The following is a 21829-nucleotide window of genomic DNA, read 5'->3' as shown; positions in this document are numbered from 1 at the left end:
TAATCACTTTGCATTCTGACCAAATACCGATATTATACACTTCAATTTTTTGCAAAACTAATCTGTGAAGATTATTTTGCATGAAAAAGTAGTTTATTATTTTAAGAGGTGTGCAATGTATCCAATTTGGAGATAGGGATGCGTGGTGTTTTTCCAAGCCCTGCCAAAAAAAGCCAGAGAAGTCGGTATTTGAGGGCATTAAGAGATTAAAGTTTATTTGTAATGCATAAATCATGTAAAAAATTAACTTTTGTTGGATTTTTCGTCCCCACTATATACCAAAATGAAATTCATAAACAATGAAAACTAGTAAGAACTTAATTTTATTTTTATATTAATACAATGTAAAGTTATGAACATAAAGTCACAGATCTGACACCAACCAGTGATTAACAAATCTATGTGCAAGTAATAATATTGGAAAAAAGTTCCATGAAAAATTGTCAAAATATGTATATACATGAGCATAAAATATTCTTCAAAAACACTTAAAAAATAATCAATGGTAAAGTCTGTCTCAAAACATCAACAAGAAAAGTCTCTGAAACTTGGGATAAACAGAAAAACAAATAATGTAAACAACAATTACGTTTCATACAAAAAGTTCAAACATCAGGGATTGATGTTTTATTTGCGAGCCCAGGCAGTGATCTGGAGAGTTTCCTCCCCTTTCTTTGAAGTGTACTTCAGATCCTGTGCTTCTTTAAACAGAAGGCTACAATGAGATTAGAAATAATTTTTTTTTATTGCTGATGAACAATTTTTTTTTTTAAAGTTTTTTTTTTTATCTCTGGACTTGAATTGTACTTGTGTCATAAAATAGCAAAACATTATGTTCTTTAAAAGTGAACCAATGAATTTTACTACTTCTGCAGAATTGAATTATTTCTATAAGAAATTAAACAGCAAATAATTCTACCATAGTTGTCTATGTATAAACATTTTCTATTCATATTTTACATTCCGATGTATGTTTTGGAAATACTCACTTGTTTCCAAAGTACTGAGCTAGATTGTCTTTATTCCACTCCTTTGTCCTGGACACTATCACAACCAGTCCTGATTTTACAGTCACTTCCCATAGTCGAGCAAGCCATGCTGAGAGAGAAGAAATATGTAATCATAATTTCAACACCAGTCTGATTTTCACTACACTGTAAACCAACTTTCATGACCAATACATGCTAGAAAATTTCCTGAGGTTCGTGAGATTTACTCTTTCATGTGTTTAATATTTTTGTCAATTTAGTAGGTATCAGATTATGTCCCAAACATATGTAGTGGCAAACCAGTTTAGAATCGGTACATCAAAAAATAAACTTGTCGCATATGAAAATTGGTTTACATTCTCTAGTCAGCTTCATAAGGATGAAAAGAGAGAAAAAGCAGTTGATGTTAACCTATATCTTGTGGAATTTTTGCTTTTGCACCAGAAATAATTTCATCAGCGCATATATTTTTACAAAATTAGACAGCTACCAGTGTTAGCATGTACCTTTGGCATTCATTGTCCTGTCCATAAAGGTCACAACGGTCATATCGTGATCACAGATTTCATTGGGTATCCATGTCAACTGAAAGAGAAACCATGCATCTGCTAATGAGAACTAATGACAATACAATTCATCATTTCAATAAATTGAATATTTCATTAATTTTTGCATAACATGCACTATCAGTTTATGGAAACATCATCCATGCAATATGTCCTTCTGGACATTACAACTTAATCTCTGGGTAGCATTTTTACTCTTATTTATAAATAAATAAAAATGAAATCAATTTACTGCTTTCAGCTCATATCATTACAAATAAAAAAGAAATAAAAGTAATGAATTACCTGTTTGAATATTGCCCTATCAGGCTGATAGTCCCCAGACATGACTGCTGTCTTCTGCTCTCCATTGCCAGCTTTGTAAGAGAGAGCTTTGCCATTCTTAAGTTTTTGAGCTGCATCAATAAATCTGGCTGCATAATCTACGCCCAACACCTGAAGGTAAAAAGAGCAGTGAGAACCACGAGAGAGAGAGAAAGAGAGAGAGAGAGAGAGAGAGAAAGAGAGAGAGAGAGAGAGAGAAAGAGAGAGAGAGAGAGAGGGATTAAACATTCTTTCCTTGTGCATGAATATACAAAATTACCGGTACGAAGAAGTTATTGTAGCATTACATATTTAATGAGCATAATTAACAACTAATATTTTTTAGATTTTCTTTTACAAGACTTACATTCTGAAAGACATTGGTGAGCTCGAGTGGCCCCCTGCCAGCACCACTTCCAAGCCACAGAGCAGACTTGGAACCACACTGGTACTTCTTCTGCAGGGAGAGGCAATGTTGTGCCACATTATGTGGAAACGTGTCACGGAACCCAAACTCCAGCTCAATGATTCCATATAAGGAGTCCTCCGTATCGTAGCTGTAGTGATAGTTGGTGGTGGGAACCCATTTATACTCCACCTCATCAGCATCTGGAATTTCTTTCTCTGCAAGTTTATGAGTCTTGTTTAATCATTAAAGACATAAAATATGAACATTGATTAAAGAATTGGTGGAACTGTTAGAGTTTTTCTAAGGTGTTGTGGAAGCCTTAATTTTGAATGGGGCCAAAATGTGAGTGTTGCTGGCAAAATAAAGGGCATAATGTCAAAGACAGAAAACTTTAGAATTTCTTACCCTCTACACCAATTCCGAGAACAAAAACCTCATCCTTGACCAGTCTGGCCGGGACATTAATTTTGTCGACTAGTTGTAGAGATCGAGCGATGCGGAATCCAGCATGCTGAATGAAATGTCTTCTGAAGGCAAATCGTGCAAACTTGGATGCTTCATCCCCAGTAGAGACCCAAGAACCACCCTGAAATTTAGAAGGTTGAAAATACTGTAGGTTTTCCTTGTTAAACATAATTAGATTAAGGAATTAAAATGACAAGAAGAAACTCTTTCGGATTTTAAAATCTTGTTTTTATTTTTCAGAAAGTTTTGAACTCAATGAAGTTTTATTTTAACAAATAAATTGATAGTTGCGATTTGATACAAAATCGCGTGATAAATACTAGTGGAAAATAAGGCATCGGCAGTAAAACCATGGCAACCTCACAGATTTCCTGAAAGCCTTTACTCATCTTAAATAAAACCAAGTACATGTATTTTCCAGTGCTCACCAGAATAAGGTTATGTCTACCATCAAAGCAGGGGGAGGAGAAGTCGTCATAATACCAGTGGCTGCTGTAACCGTTCAGTCCATTGAAGTGGTCCTCGGCCCACTCCCAAGCATTTCCAAACACGTCATGGTATCCAAGCTCGTTGGCAGGGTACATGTTGACTGGCTGTAAAACAACCAATCAACTTTCAACTTGTACATCACTCTTGTTTGACCAAAAAATGTTGATATTTAGTTTCAAGGGTCAAATTTTGGAAAAATAAGATAAAGAATGCAGACTTTCTCTCACTTCACCATACAAAGGGGAATTACTCAATTTTTAAAATAAAATTTTAATAGAAGACTGTGTTCACTCGATTTTGATGGTGTTTACCTAATGTACCTGGTAGTGGTGCTGAGAAAATACTATATTCATTTTATGGGGGCATGAAAAGGAAAACCAAACAAAGAAATTAAGATGAAAGCAAAGAAAATATCAGGTACAATTGATCTTACTGTAGATGAACCATAGTGCAGGTTAATATTGGCTTTTGGCTTCTTCTGGTAGATAATGTCTCCATCTATGCCATGTGTAGTTTCCAACTGAAATCAGTAAAATCACACATAAATATTCTCCAAAAATATTAAAACAATCACAATCACACTTAAGTACACGAGACCTATCTTCCATTTTTTCTATTTCTTCCCATCTCTACAATTTGAAGATTTCCACTAAGTAATTCCATGATTATGTTTTCATGTTATATGATACTTTTTTAATCAAGATATTGAAAATGTATAGTATGGCTTTATTTATAGGCATTAAAATGCATTTTGCATGCTATTTTATGGAAAATTCTAACTATTCTAGCTCCTAAAATAGCCTGGTAATGTACCTTGAAATTTTGGGAAGTAACAGGTTTGAATGTTAATAAATAAGGAATAATATATCAAGGAAAATTATATAAAATTGATGAACCTCTGGTGTGTCCTTAACAGTAAAAATACCTTCTTTCCTTTAATCACATTTCTCTCAGCTTCAGTCAGAAGTCTGAAACCAAATCCTTTCCACGCACAGAAAGCGCGCGCTTGATGATAGTTCACCTCAGCCGGCCAATCAACAGGCAGGGGGAGCACATCAAACATGGCTCTGTACCTACACAAACCATCCATCACAAGAAATGAGATTCACTCCAATTACATTTAACGCATTCAATTCCAAAACAGTAAGTAGACATGACTCACATATAAGTCCTCTTTTCCCCGCCATTGATGACCTCTCTGGAGTGACCATTGGTCAGGGATCCGTTTATGACCCCATTGGTCCGATTGTTAGGAAAATGGCAGGGTGAGTACTTGGACAAATCAGCACCACAGCCTCCCTTACAACCTGGAAGAAAAGTAACAAGAGCTTTCAAATAATGCTGTATGAGTTAAACTATAACTTTGTGCCGATACAGGTACTTGAGAACAATTGAGATTTAATCCTGACACTTGCAATTTATAGCTATAACTTGGTGTAATTAAAAATTATTGGATTATCAATAAGAAAGGTAAAAATATAGTGTCCCAGGTCCAAAAAGTGAATATAAGAAGGAAAATTGTTTTTGTATATACATGTATATCCTATGTGCAACACAAGATGGCCACTTCCTTCACCATGGTTGCAGACCCAGAAGACGGGGTGTCTGGACTTACCATGGTTACAGAACCAGAAGACCGGGTGTCTGGACTTACTGTGGTTACAGACCTAGAAGACGGGGTGTCTGGACTTACCATGGTTACAGAACCAGAAGACGGGGTGTCTGGACTTACTGTGGTTACAGACCTAGAAGACGGGGTGTCTGGACTTACCATGGTTACAGACCCAGAAGACAGTGTGTCTGGACTTACCATGGTTGCAGAACCAGAAGACGTTGTGTCTGGATTTACTGTGGTTACAGAACCAGAAGACAGGGTGTCTGGACTTACCGTGGTTACAGACCAAGAGGACGGAGTGTCTGGACTTACCATGGTTACAGACCCAGAAGACGGGGTGTCTGGACTTACCATGGTTACAGACCCAGAAGACGGGGTGTCTGGACTTATCGTGGTTACAGACCCAGAAGACAGGGGTGTCTGAACTTACCATGGTTACAGACCCAGAAGACAGGGGTGTCTGGACTTATCGTGGTTACAGACCCAGAAGACAGGGGTGTCTGGACTTATCGTGGTTACAGAACCAGAAGACGGGGTGTCTGAACTTACTGTGGTTACAGACCAAGAAGACAGTGTGTCTGGACTTACCATGGTTGCAGACCCAGAAGACGGGGTGTTTGGACTGTCGGTACACCTTCCACTTCCAGCCCTCCTCCGTCCAGAACTTCTCATCCTCATATCCACCGCTCTCCACAAACTCCAGATACTCCCCATTAGTGATCATAAATTTGGATGCTTCAAATGCAGGGACTCTACAAATGAAAACATCATTGTTATAAAACTTTTGTCTGCATTACTCTAAATGGCTTTAATGGATCAACTATTCAAAGTTAGTGGTTAACAGTCACAAGATCCAAACTAAGCTTAACCTGGTGGAGAACTCTCCATATTCATTGTCCCATCCGTACGATGGAAAGTCTTTCGGTTTCCCAAAGGTGACATCTTGTGTCTCCACAGATATCAAAGGATTCTCCTCCACTCTACCACCTGCATTCAGCATAAGTGAACAACATTTTCTATCACTGTAATCCCTCTATTCGAGATATCATTTAAAAACATCTCTTCACATCATAGCTTTGGCCATCAAATTCTGATCTTACCACATTTGAATGGAGCGTACACCCATCCCTTTGGCTTGGTGACCATTTCAACAGGCAGCTGACGGATCAACACAGAGGAGGTCTCCAGATGAATTCTTTCATGCTCAATGCCCATCAAAATGGCCCACTACAAAATGTATTACCAAGTATTGTATGACAGCAAAGAGATGAAGACCATCCACAATAACTCACTTAAACAAATCAAAAAGAATTACAACGTTCTGAGCAAAAAATCCAAGGAAAAAAAACCCAACAATTCAGTTTGCTAAATATCTGTACATATAAATATACTATTTTTACTTGAAGAACAATTATACCCATGGAGATTCCATTGTAACGGGGAGATCCAGTGGTGTGTCATGAATAACCTTCAAGACCAGGTTACGCACATTTCTCCTGTACTCAACAACGGAACTCAGTGAGGGCCACTTGTAACTGCCACCCATTCGGTAGTTCTCCTGTAAATTCAACTTTAAATTGCAGTCTTAAAAATGTCATTTCAATGTTTACTTTGGAAACAAAATTATGAAAAGGATAAGAACAGTTTGTTTTACTTCCAATAATTCAGCACCTGTTTTACAGCAAAATAAGGAAATATTATGAATTCGACCCTGTTGGGAGGGATAAAAATGACCCCATAAAATTTTAATCCCTTAATAAATTAGACAAAGTTGTCTAAAGACAAAGATTATAAAAAGAACTTTTACCGTATCATCCCAGGACATTTCATCAACACCTGTTTCAAACATGGTCTCAAATTCCAAGTTGACTCGTTCCTAGAATCAGTGAAATAATTCATATTCAAATATTTCAAATAACCGTCTTTCCACGTCAAGACTTTCTGATCCGCTCCACTCAACATACATGTACATTGTGAGAAGCTGAGCGGATCAGAAACCCTCCACTTGGGAAAATGATAAATAACTTGATTTAACAGAGCGGTTTCCTAATGTAATCACAATAAAATATGCATAGTTCATATACCCTGGTTATTCAAAATTATTTCTACAAATTTTTTTTATAAAAATGATCTTATGTTGATTCAAAACTTTCTGTATTCACGTAAAATATAAAATTATATTAATCCCTGATAAAAAGTTCCAGATTAATCCCCATAATTTTACACTTAAATTTTTGTAAGTGCTTTTAAGCTTTCTCCTGACGGATCGTTTTGAAATTAAAGTTATGTACAACAAATATGAAAATACAACATACCTTAATAAGGCCGGCCAACATTAGTTTGTTGACATACACCACTGCCGTATGGCAAAAGTAAAAAATCAGTGGCAGTCGTAATCGGTCTGGGCACTTGTAAAAAACAGAATCGTCTGGAAAATAATGAAAAAGAAGTTTTAAACAAAATGTCTATAAAAATGCAATATAAATCTGTTGGTCTTCACAGTATGAATAAAATTAAATGAAATATCTTCAACATTTTATTATAGGTTTACTATTTACTTTCAATTTATTTTTTAATTATTGAGTTGACATGAATCTAAATCATAATATTTTTTGAGAGTTTATTCAAAAAATTTCATCAGATTGTATGTTTGAGAGTGCATGAGGGAGTGAGAGAATACAAACAATGTTGCTCAATATATACTGGTAATATTACATTCTATTAATTAAAGTTCATCATTGAGTTTTACAAAAAATGATACTTGTTTTTGAAGTATGAAGCAGCTAAGGTTTCAGCCTACTATTTTTCATATTCATAATTTCTGTATTTTAAACTGGGTGGTGAAGTGAGGGGTGGCAATACTGGTGAGAGAGAGAGAGAGAGAGAGAGAGAGAGAGAGAGTAAATAATGAAATATTATTTCAGAGTTTAATAATGAGATAATTATTAAATGATTTATTCCTGTTTTAATAGAATACAATTAACTCAAGGATTCGCAATTCTTGAGTAAAATATACCATTAAGTGAAGTGAACAAGCTCTCGTTCAGGTCATAGCTGTTCTCAAAATATTCACACAGCTCCCTGGAAAATACAAAACATTAATAGCATATCTCTAGCAGCTAGGCAAATAGAATGGATTTTATTCATAACATTATCAACAAACACAATTAAAAACTGAATTTTTTTTTTTTTTTTTTACATAATTTTAAATTCTTATATAAGACCTCCCAACAGTGTCTGAGTCATTGCACAGGTTTATGTAAGAAAAATTTACAGTGTCACTCAGGTGTAATGATCGAAGTGATTACCGGCAGGCAATCCATTGATCAAGGCCCTGCACTTACCTAACAGGTTTCAACCCTCACCTTCATTGTACGCCTAAGAGTAATTGTTCATTATCCACAGTTTTGAAGGTGCATGGGGGTGAAAAGATCTTGCCCATTTGTCTTCAGTATTTGAATTCAATGCAGTTGACAAAAAGCATGGATCATGCAAGAATTACACATGACATATTGCCAAGCAATATTGAAGTACTGAAACATGGTTGTCCCTTCATCATATCTTTATTATCTATTTTCTATTAGGAAAAAAAATCTTTCAACTTTTAAGTAACTGCTATTCAGCATCATATAACATTAAGCAATATACAGTCAAGCAAGGGATTCAACTCTTCCATCAAACAATGTATCATTCAATTTCCAAATTATCATTCAGTGATTCAACATTCAAGGTAACTTGGTAAGGCTAATTATCTAATTTAGAAAAATGTTTTGTGAACAAACCATTGCATGGATATGCAAAATACGAGGGTTGATCCAAAAGTAATGTTAAAGATGTGTTAAAATCTTGAAAAATCCACGTAAAGTGACAAAAACTTCTGCTTTGAGATATCTATTTAATTCAATTCAGTTCTGAAAATTTTATTGCATTATATGATAAATATTTCTAAAGATTATATATATTGTAGAGCGTGAAGCAAGGATAGTTGCTGCACGCTAGCAACGTCATTTCTAGATCTTTGGCATTCTTGTAGAATTTCGTAATTTGGTACTCAATAAAAATTGGTCACGATGCTCTATTTTACCTTTTTTCATAAAGTATTTAATTACTCTTTTTGTAATCGATGGGGTAGTATATCAGATATTATTTAATGTGCAATCAGTTTGTCAAAGTCTCTTCAAGAAGTCGATCATGAACATAGCTTTATGATATAGCTCATGATGTAAGAACCTAGTTTTCACTTTCCTTCAGAGTGTATATCTTCTGTCTATTTAATCTATTCATTAACATGACATATCCTTTTATTGGATATTGGAACCACATTAAGGGTATCCTGTTCACTTGCTCTCAATTTTAGGCTGATATGTCTATTACAGTACATTTTCTAGTGATTTCTATCCATCAAAGCAAAAAAATGCCTCAAATCACTATTTGCATGTCCAGTCTTCCTTGATCTTGAGACAAAAGGCATTGCGTAGATATCCGAAATGGACGATAACGTTCCGTAATTTTTTTAAACAGTTAGGAATAGCCTATAATATATCCGTTTCAAAATATTGTGTTGTTTGGGTCTTTTTCAAATTTTGAAGCATGTAGTTTATATATATAAATAGAAACCTTAAGAAAGACGTAATTTCATGACGCGGCAATGTCACGTATATACATGTACCATGCTATAAACATCAATATCTTGTTGAGTGTTCAACGAAATTTAAACAAAACTTTACTTCAAATTAGAGTTTTGATAAGGAAAATTTTGATGCATCATTTTATGCAATACAGCGCAAATGTGAAAAGCGGTACATATGTTGACATTAATTTTGGATCAACCCTTGTATCATGCTGGTATGGGTTTAATAAAAAATAATCAAAAAGCGAAAACTACAGAAATGCTTAAATTCAACTGTGTTTGTGTAGTCAACTCATCCGCAGTCAATTCTATCCTGACAAAATTTCCCCATCTTTTATAAAATATTGAACTGGTCAACCATCAAAACTCAATTGAAATATCTATCAGGCAAATCCTTTGTCATTCATGACAGTGCTAAACTAGTCAAAGCAGAGGAAGGTAAAACAGCTATTAATTTTGACTCATCCAAACTGGGACATACCATCAAACAATACACATGCATTCTCCAGAAAAAAAATATCAACATAAACCTGGCCGATCCAAAATTGCAAATATACATAAATGCCATCAGACTTCTATTTACCGTTAATTGATTATAAATTTTCTTGAAATAAAAGTGACTACTAGACATTTCATTTGGCTTTTGACACTTACCCTTTACTACAATTGGACAGGTCTGGTGGCCTTAAAGACTTGAAGGTCAAGTTGCCAGTGAGAATTTTGGACTGCATTTTCTGACCTTGTTTTTTCGCCAAAGCAGCCAAGCTAGTTTCTGGACAGAGGAGTGGGATTCTTTAAAATTCAATCAAAATAATTGGATATACATATGAGTTTAAATGTCGATCTTTAGGTTGGAAATTTTCAAAAACATTGTGTGAATTCCCCTAATTAGTAGTGACTTATGATTTGTTACTTTACAAGATTTTTCATCTGAGTGACATCATTATGAAAAGATTATGAAATATATATTATCTGGAACTAAATGTCCAATATTTGTTATTCCATATTCGTTGAACTATCACTCTGTGGTTACTATGCACATGGCCCCCTCTGAAAAACTCAAACTTGTCGAATTCAAATATTATAAGGTCAAAATAAATACATGCTCCAGACTACAAATACATGCTTACATTCTTAAAAGAGGCAAAAGTAAATAACTGAATTTGGGCAAGATACAGTAAAAACTCAATATTTCACTGATGTAAAATGTGCTATTCATTTGTCTTGAAACAATTGATAACACTGTTATAATGCATAAAATCTTTTTTATACTATTAACCCCTCAATAAGACACACTTTACCAACTAAATACATGTAGCATATAAAGCATAACATTTGGAGATGGCTCATTTTGAAGACAAATAAGGAACAGTGTATCAATTTTTTTAACATATTGTAAAACTACCAAAGTCAACTTCTCTGTTAATAAGAAGATTAAATTATATGCGTTATGTATACGGATACATGTACGCCGGTTTCAATTAAACCGGGTTGCGCAACCTGTACGTTATCCCCATGGCGTTTTTATTACCACTTATTTATATAATATACACAGCTTTAAGTCACTTCGCTGACCATTGAAATAAGCATCTAAACACATGAAAACTAATCACAAAACAGTGGACTGATAATTGACTTTAGCGAATATAAAGGCAATATACAAGAGTAGCAATTCACAGGCATGACTGCATTTCTGATGAAAAGTAATTACATGTATACCAAAATCAATAACTAATGGACATCGGTAGACTACTAAGATACACATCTTACCGTAAACTTCCAATCGGCAGTTTTGTTTGCCTCCTCTCGGCTCAGCACGATATATCTGATCACGTGTCGCCAACTTGCAGGCTATTGGTCACACCTCCTTTCGAAACCAATCTATTGGTCGGAAAGGTCGCACACCGGCACACCGACTCACGTGTAGCAGGTTAAAGTGACCCATGACCCAAAAACGTGTTTGGTTTCGATGAGGGTTGGTTACCGTCGACGTACAATTTCGTTCCGACGATGAACTATTATTGTTCATTTACATTATATAAGTTTATGTAAGATACAAACAAGGGTTTAAAATCGTTCAAACATTTGACACGTGCGTCGATATACGTTCGGCACTATTAAAGGTACAAACATGTACATGTGCTATGATAAATTAGATATACTTCGACTGAAATGAATATATAGTTCATTCTACACATGAATTAATCTGTCATTATTCTAATTCCAAAACCATATAATCCTGCAGAAATAAAATTTTTCTTATAATTACTTTTTTTAGTGGATTAGATATATTAATTCATTTTTGTCTCAAATTAAGATTAAACCTTTTTAAATATTTTAGATTTCTAGCAATTAAACAATAAGACCTGCTTTTTAATCCTCATACAACAATTATATTATAAACATGAATTATTCCATCCCTTATAGCATCGTACAAAATACTATATGAGAGCATTACATTAAAGATGCTTATTTTCATTTATGACAACTTACATACATGTATCCTGTAACAGGCACGTAGTATCAGGAGGGGGGGGGGGGGCTGCCCCCCCCCCCCACTTTTTCTCGCAGCAGGAAATTTTATTAAAATTTACATATAAAAAAATAAATTAACATAGAGTTGCCCCCCCCCCCCACTTTTTTGGGAGTATGTAAAATGTAAAAAATTGATATGAAAATAAGGAAAGGAGTGAAATTGAAGTTATATACTACGCCTCCCCCCCCCCCCCCCCCCCACGGATTAGGATTTTTTTTTTGCTTGTCAAGATTTTTTGGACGAGTCTGCCCCCCCCCTCCCCCTATCAAAAACGATGCTACGTGCCTGTGTAAACCTTTTAAGTCGAAAACTGGAATCAAACTATCTTATCTAGTACATGTGTCATGGTGTGACATTCAATCTTTCGGACTATTTTTAATTATTGTGTAAATTAACTTTTTCGGACTTTGTGTTAATTGTTACAAAAACGTTCCCTCTATTTCAACAACGGTTAAAAAACGCTCGAAATTCCGCGCAGCCTTGAGTTAATCCCACCTGAGGCACAGTGATTGACAGCTAATCTTTTAATTGACTTCTTTTTATGTTTATTTTATTGACACTTCTTTCATCTTATTAATCCTTCTATGTACATGCTGCTAACATGTCACGAGGTACTCAATAGGTACTTTATAATTGATTTTCTTACTTCTGTACTTATTATGTTAATCATTCATTGTGTTATTCCATTGTTCATTATATATAATTCTAAATTGTAAATTATAGTCAGTTGGAATCAGACCTTCGGTGCTGATGCATACCAAACTCACGTAAAAGTATATTTCACGAAAAGTCTTTATTAAAGGAAGTGAACATGAAAAAATTATCAAGGGCTCAAATTTGTCTGTTTGATGTGTATAATGATATCTGAAAACCGTTTAGACAGAGCTTTCCTCAGTAAAAAGATATACCACTTAGAATAACTAATTCTTGCAATCCATGAGCGCTGCCATATTGTTAAAATCATTACCTCCCTGCTGGGTTATCTCTAAGCATCTAAGAGAGGGCAGCACTGATGCTGCCGTCAGTGAGACACATTGCATTTTTACACACGTGTAGTAACAGGGATAAAATGCCATCATCAAAATGTGAATGGAAACTTGAAAGGAATGTAAAGAGTTGTCATTTTAAACAGTGTTTATGGAGAAAGATTTTGGATCTCATAATGATGCATTCCCACCAGCAGTTAATGTGACATGTAAATAGAATGGAATGTCCGTGGATCAGTGTTATTGTGACCTATTTTTTCTTGCACTCGGGAATTTCTTGTTTATGAGTTTGAACATTATGTGTGCTACATAAATGAGCACACAAGGTGCATTGCACAGCATCCTGACTTTTAAAAAGTGTCTTAGTCCTGTTATTCTTTTGACAGCATAAACAGAACCGGCGTACATATCATCAAGATCTTATGTAAAAAAAAAAAAAACAAATCAGAAAAATTTCCAGGGCATTTAAATAAAAAGTAACGGTAAGAAACCCCACATGGAAAATGGAATTACAATTTTATATTAATTTAAATTGAAATCTAAAAACAGCATTTTATTTATGTAAACACTGACTGCCACATGCATCTCCGTACAAACATCTGGAATGTGATGGTCTTATATTTCACAAATTAATTTATCTATATTCATTTTTTGTACAAATCATAAATAGTTATCTGAGGTTCATTTATAGAAATGTACTAAATCCTTGTCTTCTCATGACAGTACACAAAATTTTTCTTCACATCAAGGCATAATTTTTCTCCTCAACTTTTATTAACTCTGTACATAAACACTGGCCTAGTTCCAACATTGACCCAGTCACCAGCAGCAATGTGGCTCATCTACGTCAGAGAACAGATGCATGCTGGGGAATAATGGATTACCTCCATAAACCTTTCACTGAGAGTGTTAAATTGATAAAATCTCTTGATAGAAATAAACAAATAGGTAACAGACCTCATTTTTAAGTTTCAAAAGGCTTTTATAATTTATTAAGCAACAATTATTTTTTTCATGTTCACTTCCTTTAAAGTATGAAAACTAAAACGCGTGTTGGCTTGTTGGAGGTTTATAATGAGGCTGGGTCCAACAACAAGAGAGTAAGCTCACGGTTGGCCCAGTATTCTAGTTCCGTACGGGAACGATCGCCCCGTTATACATGTATACTTGTAGAAGTAATTTCAATTGTAAACCGCATTTGATAATCTTTCCGTTTTTACATTTGCATTAACCCCCCCCCCCTTACACGCACGTCTTTTTAAAAGTTTTTAAAAGTAAGAATACCAGCTACATGCACCATTTGTAAATTATATAGTATTACTAAGTTCAATGCTTATACTATACATGTCATTACATTCGATACCCTTCCCCCGGATATTTAGAACTAGATAGAGTTATATATCAGGAATCGGTTTATGTTAACGAACTACATCTAATGTTAACGAGTTGTTGATCTACATGTATATGATCTATATCTATATGATATGATATCTATATGGTACGGTCGTAGATATAAGTAATAAGAATGACCATACACATCCAATCTAGCGTCGATTGAATAATAAAGAAATCAGCCCCCCCCCCCAAAAAAAAAAAACACAAAAAAACACACACACACAAAGACCTCCGGTTGTTTCCGCGACCCCTCTCATTTTTTTCATTTTGTCTGCAATGGAAGTAAAATAATATCACAAAATGTAATTGCTCGAACATTTCGGCATATCTTAGCCTATTACCGGTAGCTCGCCCCCACAAAATAAAAAAAAGAAAAGAAATATCGTACTAGAACATATTAAGTATGATGATGACGTAGTGTGATTCATAATTCGTCTTTTGGAACTTGGTGCTTTAATTAAAAATAGTAAAACAAAACAAGAGATATTTATGAAACACTTATGCCCCCTTTTGGAAACAAAACAAAAACTGCATATTTAGATGGAATTTTTTCCAAGTCCAAGGCGCATAACTCTGTCGAAAATTGTCCGATAGAACCCAAAATTAATTTTGACCAAAATAATTTTATTAAAAATCTGTATACTGTATTTCAATATGTGCAGCCTCTGCGAAGAAAATGAACGGAAACTGTGGACCGACGGACAGAGAGACAGAGACGAGCATGCAGCAGCAAAGCAATATGCCCTTCCTTCTTCGAAGGCGGGCATAATAAGTAATATCAACGTGACAGATTATATATTTTTTTTTATTAATGAGAGAATAGGAATGTAAATGTAAGAAAAATCTTCCTGGCCACTGTAAAACTTTTCTTTTCACAAGTGTCAAAATAACAAAATTGGACATGATATTTTTCTATTTTTCAATCCATGAGATCCCAATTGTAACCTATATTTTTTTTAAAACAAAGGCATCCAGCACGGGAGATCTTTACTATATGACAAATGCAGCATTCCCTTATTTGTCCGAATATGAATTCTTCAACTAAACTGATTACAATCCACGTGAAATTAAGAAAAGAGAAAAAGGAGGGTGATATTTAAAATGCATTTAGTGGTTTCTTCGTTGAATAATAATATAGAAAAACACGTATATAAAAATTTGTGAACAAAATGTTCACACAGGTATAAGAATATCGAAGTATTTGCTTCAAACAAATATAATTCTAGGTGAAAATTACGATGACAATCTTAAAATACATATATATGAATTATTTCTATTGAATGAACAAAAGTCTTTTCAAGTTTAGCCGTAGACGCAGCCACTTCGGGTTTTCTTCCTAAGATCTTTCCTCTTCCAAACTCGGGGTCTGGGTGACCGTGTGAGGGACTTGTCCTTCTTTTCTGCCAACACGATGTTCATACATTGTTGTAAGACCGCATAGTTCAGAAAGAAGAAAAACACAAACAGAGCCAGGAAAGAGCTCCAAAACGACATTGGACTCAGAGTCGTCGCAACATCCTTGAACAGACGGCAGATCGTCGTCCTGACTTGGAGGTTTGTAAGCTGCCAAACAACTCCAAGCTTTATCCATTTTCCAAACACTTTTTTGAACTGCATCTATGGTAGTTTCTGCCGTCGTTGCACTATTTCGTTTATTGTTACGTCACAGGATTGTTGCGTCACGTGTGTCGTAATGTCATTATAACATCACGTGATATCAAGGGGATAAAACGATTGGCAGTTAAAATGCATACATATATTCTTGCACGTGCACTTTATGAGATTCTACTATATTGCGGCCTATACTATATAGGCAATCTGTCTTTCTAATGCAATGTAGTACATAGTCCTGACACTTTTCTGTTTTTTTAAAACAACGATTTTAATATTTTACATGACCGAAATAGCTGATAGTTTTTTTTAACCATGTTGATATATTTCAAGTTTTTTCGCCTAACAATTTTGATATTTTCCTGGCAAGTAAAATATCAAAATTGTTTTTAAAGAATACCAAGAAAACGTCAGATATTTCTTTTTCAGGATGAATACGACTTGTTTGTACTTATCTTGTACAATTTATAGGTAGTGTCCGAATATGATAAATCGTGTTTTTTTTTTTGTTTTTTGTTTTGGTAAACACATTAACTAATTCTAATGCTGGGAAGTATATATTAAAAGAGATAACATAATCTTATCTTATCTTAATTCTTAACGAATTAAACTCGATTAACTCTCAAATTCATTTCATTTTCAACTATTTCACGAAGACGTATTTCTTTCAGCTAACGCTCCAAATGCTAAAAATGCTGAATTGTATTTTTGTATAGTATCAATTAAAATCCTTTTTAATAATGAATATTCTTTCCCATATAGAGAAAGAACATGATGGGTATCCATTTGTGGGTATAGAGATGAACTAATAAACTGCAGTTCACTGAAAAGAAGAGAGAATTGGATAGTCACGCGTAAGTATATCATATATGCCAAAATACAAAGTATAAAATAAATTTCCTCATGACCTACTAGCAAATACACTCATAGTAATATATTCAGGTGCGTTGCAACACTGGGTCATGTTGAAGGAAATGAGGTTTTTTAATCAATTTACATCTTAATGAAAAAAAATCTATTGAAGCTGATTGGACCATCTACTTTAAGCTCACCTGAGCCGAAAGCTCAAGTGAGCGTCTCTGATCAATTTTGTTGTCATTGTCGTAAAAAGTTGTTTTTAAAAAAATCTTATCAACAACTATTAAAGGACAGTAAAGTTTAAACATAAGTGGGAGCCTCCTCAGTAGGGTAGTTTCGAGTTTGTTTAATCATGATCCCCCAGAGGAAGAGAGGGGCCACAAAGGGCTTTTAAATGGAAAATCTTGTAAAAATTTCTTCTCGAGAACCATTTGACCAGAAAAGTAGAAACGTATGTGGAAGCATCTCCAGATGGCTTAGAATTAAGTTTGTTCAAATCGTGATCCCTGGGTAGGAACATTGGAATATCATAAGAAAATCTTTAAAAATCTTGTTAAATACCATTTGGCCAGCGAAGTTAAAATTGATGTGACATCTATTTCAGGTAATGTAGATTTAACTTCGTTCAAACCATGATCTCCAGGAGGTAGGGTGGGGTCAAAATTAAGGAGGGGGGATTTTACACAGGAATATTTGAAGGATATAAAAATCTCCTCATAGAACGTTTTGCAAGAAAAGTCGAAACAGGTAGTGTAATCAAGTTTTTTCAAATCATTCCTCCTGGAAATAAGATGGGGCCATAATGCCACTTTTTTTTTTTTTTTGTTTTTTTTTTTTTTTTACATATAATGTATATAGAGGAATTTCATTCAAAATCTTTATCTTTTGAGAGGACTCAGCGTTAAAAATGCGCCAAGAAAAAAAACTCTGCTGAATTGAACATATATTTTCATATTTGATTTAAGTTACTGTAAACTCATTTAAATTCATGGGGCCAATTTTTGTGGATTGTGGTCTTTTAAATTGCTTCTTTGTTGGGACGTAATTTCACAAATGCATCAGTTTTCAGTTTCAGTAAGAAAACTAACTCTTTCAAAAATTTATTTTCATCAAGGATGTAAATTCGAGAAGGAGGGCTACCCATTAATACCACAAAAATTGAGCCACCACGAATTCTAATAATTTCACAGTATGTCAGTTTGCTATTGTTGATCAGGTGAGTAATGTGGCATCTGGGCCTCTAGTTTGGAGACGATTTATAAAATGCTTCTGACCCTTGGGATTCAGTTACGTCAATTGCATCAAAGGGCTGAGTTTTATAGTTTTGTGTACCGTTAATGCATGTACCAAATAAAAATTCATGATTCACAGTTTTTATTGGCTAACAATAAGGTAAAAAATTACAAGACTGCAAGTGTTTAATTACAATATCAAACAGAAAAGGCTCATATAATCGCTCATGAATTTATAAATTCTTATTAGTAAGTGCTACTGCAACAAAACATGTATTTTGTTTAGTAATTTAATGATAAATGATGCACAACCGGGAAGTACATGCAACAGCAGACAGCTATACTCTGCTTAAAATACACACCACACAAACTAGCTCAAAGCTGAAGTCCAAAAAAGAAATAACACTAAATCTGTACAGAGGAATATTGTTTATTTCGTGACTTTTATCATATTTTAATATCATATAATCAACGTAGAAGAGAATGTAAATATGATATACAACACATAAGTAATTCATAAAATATATAGTATAAAATGAATTCCACAAATAAACAAAAAGTTATATACTTCGGTCCTTATATACCATAATAAAAAAAAGCATACATTTTGGTAGATTATAAAAAAATCATACAATACAAATGACAACTTACAATGATAGTTGATTGAAATAAAAAATATAAAAACTGAATATATATGCCTAAATACAATTAAATTCATGAGAGGGCCATGTAAACATTACATGAAAGTTACACACTTGATATGTAAAAATCACAACCACATCCATATCACACCAACTTGTATGAGAGAGAGAGAGAGAGAGAGAGAGAGAGAGAGAGAGAGAGAGAGAGAGAGAGAGAGAGAGAGAGATAGAGAGAGAGAGATAGAGAGAGAGATTTTGAGGTTGAGGGAGAAATCTTTTCCCATAGAGATTTACACAAGAACTATGGTGTAAAATACATTCCTAGAATGTAGTCCTTGTATAAATTACCGCATTCTTAGATTTTATCTTATACTGGTACCTATAATTATTAAACAGGGTATCAAAAGAATGGCACATAACATGTCTAGTCAGGGGATTTGTCATACTCGAGTTATTCCCTGTTTGTAAACAAAATGTAATTGTTAGAACAACTGGTGCAGTAATCATGATAAATAAGTCTTATTCTTCTCTATAACTCCAAGTAACCATTGATCCAAGTTCAAGTTCTAAAACATGAAGAAATGGTAAAATGCACCTACGTGATGTTGAACATGATTATAACTTTGCCTCAAAGGCATTTCTAGGACTTGGGAAAAGACACATATATATAAAAGTAGAGTTTTCTACAGTACATGGCACAAAACTCCGTAAGTACATGTAGAATAATTCGGTTGAGGTACTAGAACATAAGTGGAATTTCTCAGGGAGACAATATCTAGAACACCTAGCCCAAATGAATCATATATTTAGCAATCGAGACCAAGAAATAGAACAACAGATTTTGTGCAATCAAACAGAACATACTCCAATACACTTCAGGTTTAAATTGAAATTATGAATGAATAGCTACCTCATGAATAGGAAACACATTACAGAAAAACAGTGTTTTTTGGTTTTTTTCTTTTAAATAATTTTCATTCTTCACACTAAGGCTACCACAAATACCACATAATTTTGAAAGTTTTATTTCAGAAAGCTGCTCAGGTAAAAATTAATAGAAGGTGACAAAATATATAGGTCAGACAAGAACATGTGTTCATTAAAGCATTTCATTCTTTTGAAAACAGGAAATAATTCTATATAATGGTAGCTGTTCATATCCATGCAGTTATTTTCTACTTATGGTCTTTATATATCTGAGCTTTAACGTTGACCAATCATCTAAGTCTTTTACCGAGGTATCGTAATCAACAGTTAAATACTATCCTGCAGCCAAGTTATGAATGAAAAAAAACATGCCTCAACTTTTAACCTATTGATTATATGTGATACTAAAATGATTTGAAAATTGTAAAGTTAAAGAGAAATCAATGAAGGAATAACACATTATCACACAAGCCATAATACCACAAATATGTCCAAGCTATACCTAAATCAATGTTGCCACATGTTACGAACGATAAGACCTTTAAACAAGAGGCCAATTGGCCTTAACGGTCACCTGAGTAGCATATATCCAATACACAAACTTGTCATGGAGTCTCATATATGCATCTAATTAATTAGGTTTCATAATGGAGTAGAAAAATTATAAATTTGTAATGACAACCACATTTAATTCAAAAAGAACTGTGAAACCTATAATTTTGGTGAAAAACTAAAAGATCTGGTCTACAAAATAATGAATTCAGATTTCCTTTCAGGTGTGTGGGAGTAAAGAAGATAATTTTTTAACGTTATATGCATTAACATCTATACATCCATTTTGGACCTGCCCTAGAGTCAAAACCCATACCCCAGGGGACATGAAAATTAAAATTTCAGTAGAGGACTTCCTGGTAAACATAATTATTAGTCGTTTTTTTTATACAGATGTGTGAGAATAGAGAAGAAGATTTTTAAACATTATATGCATTAACACTTTATTGCCATATTGCCCCCCCCCCCTCATGTCCTGAACCCCTGACCCAGGGGCCATGAATTTCACAATTTAGGTAAAGGAGATTGTGGATATCATAACCATGTATTCAGTTTTTTGCCCACATGTGTGGGAGTAGAGAAGAAGATTTTTTAAGATTTAAATCATTTTTACTATATGGCCATATTGGCCCCACCCTAGAGCATGAACACCTAACAAAGGGGTCATGAATTTCACAATTTTAGTAGAGAGCCTCATGGACATCATAATCATGCATTTAGTTTTTAACAAATATATATGGGAGTAGAGAAGAAGATTTTCTAAGATTTAATACATTTTTACTATTTGGCCATATCGGCCCTACCCTAGAGCCTGAACCCTGACCGAGGGGTCATGAATTTTACAATTAAGGTAGAGGGCTTAATGGACATCATAACCATGCATTTAGTTTTTAAAAAATATATATGGGAGTGGAGAAGAAGATTTTCTAAGATTTAATACATTTTTACTATTTGGCCATATTGGCCCCACCCTAGAGCCTGAACCCCTGACCGAGGGGTCATGAATTTCACAATTTAGGTTGAGGGCTAACCCGGCTTCATGGACATCATTATCATGTATTTAGTTTTTAACAAATATATATGATAGTAGAGAAGAAGATTTTCTAAGATTTAATACATTTTTACTATTTGGCCATATTGGCCCCACCCTAGAGCCTGAACCCCTGACCCAGGGGTCATGAATTTCACAATTTAGGAAGAGGGCTTCATGGACATCATAATCATGCATTTAGTTTTTAACAAATATATATGGTAGTAGAGAAGAAGATTTTCTAAGATTTAATACATTTTTACTATATGGCCATATTGGCCCCACCCTAGAGCCAGAACCCCTGACCCAGGGGCCATAAATTTCACAATTTTGGTAGAGGGCCTCATGGACATCATAACCATGCATTCAGTTTTTTCCTCACATGTGTGGAAGTAGAGAAGAAGATTTTTGAAAATTTGGCTTTTTTTGCATATTTGGCCCCACCCGTGGCACCCCAGGGGTGGTAGAGCCATAAATTTCACAATTTAGATTCTTCTTACCATAGAGATGCTTCACACCAAAAATGGTAACGATTGGCCTGGTAGTTTTCAAGAAGAAGTTAAAAATGTAAAATTGTTAACGCACGACGCACAAC

At 34.4% G+C, this 21829-nt stretch overlaps 1 protein-coding gene across 1 annotated transcript; it reads right to left on the bottom strand.

Annotated features, from left to right (window-relative positions):
* Positions 1-305: 305 nt before the first annotated feature.
* LOC128167431 (uncharacterized) lies at positions 306-11391 on the bottom strand. Its single transcript, XM_052833152.1, has 19 exons — positions 11237-11391; positions 10121-10258; positions 7853-7917; positions 7152-7264; positions 6644-6712; positions 6254-6394; positions 5937-6063; positions 5706-5823; positions 5425-5588; positions 4384-4528; positions 4147-4294; positions 3655-3741; positions 3161-3325; positions 2673-2853; positions 2226-2482; positions 1841-1990; positions 1496-1574; positions 990-1098; positions 306-715 (listed from the first exon to the last, which is right to left on the bottom strand). Exons 2-19 carry the CDS (start codon positions 10195-10197, stop codon positions 628-630), a joined length of 2283 nt encoding a protein of 760 aa, XP_052689112.1. The 5' UTR covers positions 10198-10258; positions 11237-11391; the 3' UTR covers positions 306-627.
* Between the last annotated feature and the right edge of the window lie 10438 nt (positions 11392-21829).

The sequence above is a fragment of the Crassostrea angulata genome, chromosome 10 (genome assembly GCF_025612915.1).
Source record: "Crassostrea angulata isolate pt1a10 chromosome 10, ASM2561291v2, whole genome shotgun sequence".
Lineage (NCBI taxonomy): Eukaryota > Metazoa > Mollusca > Bivalvia > Ostreida > Ostreidae > Magallana > Magallana angulata.
This window is presented reverse-complemented; position numbering and strand designations above follow the sequence as displayed.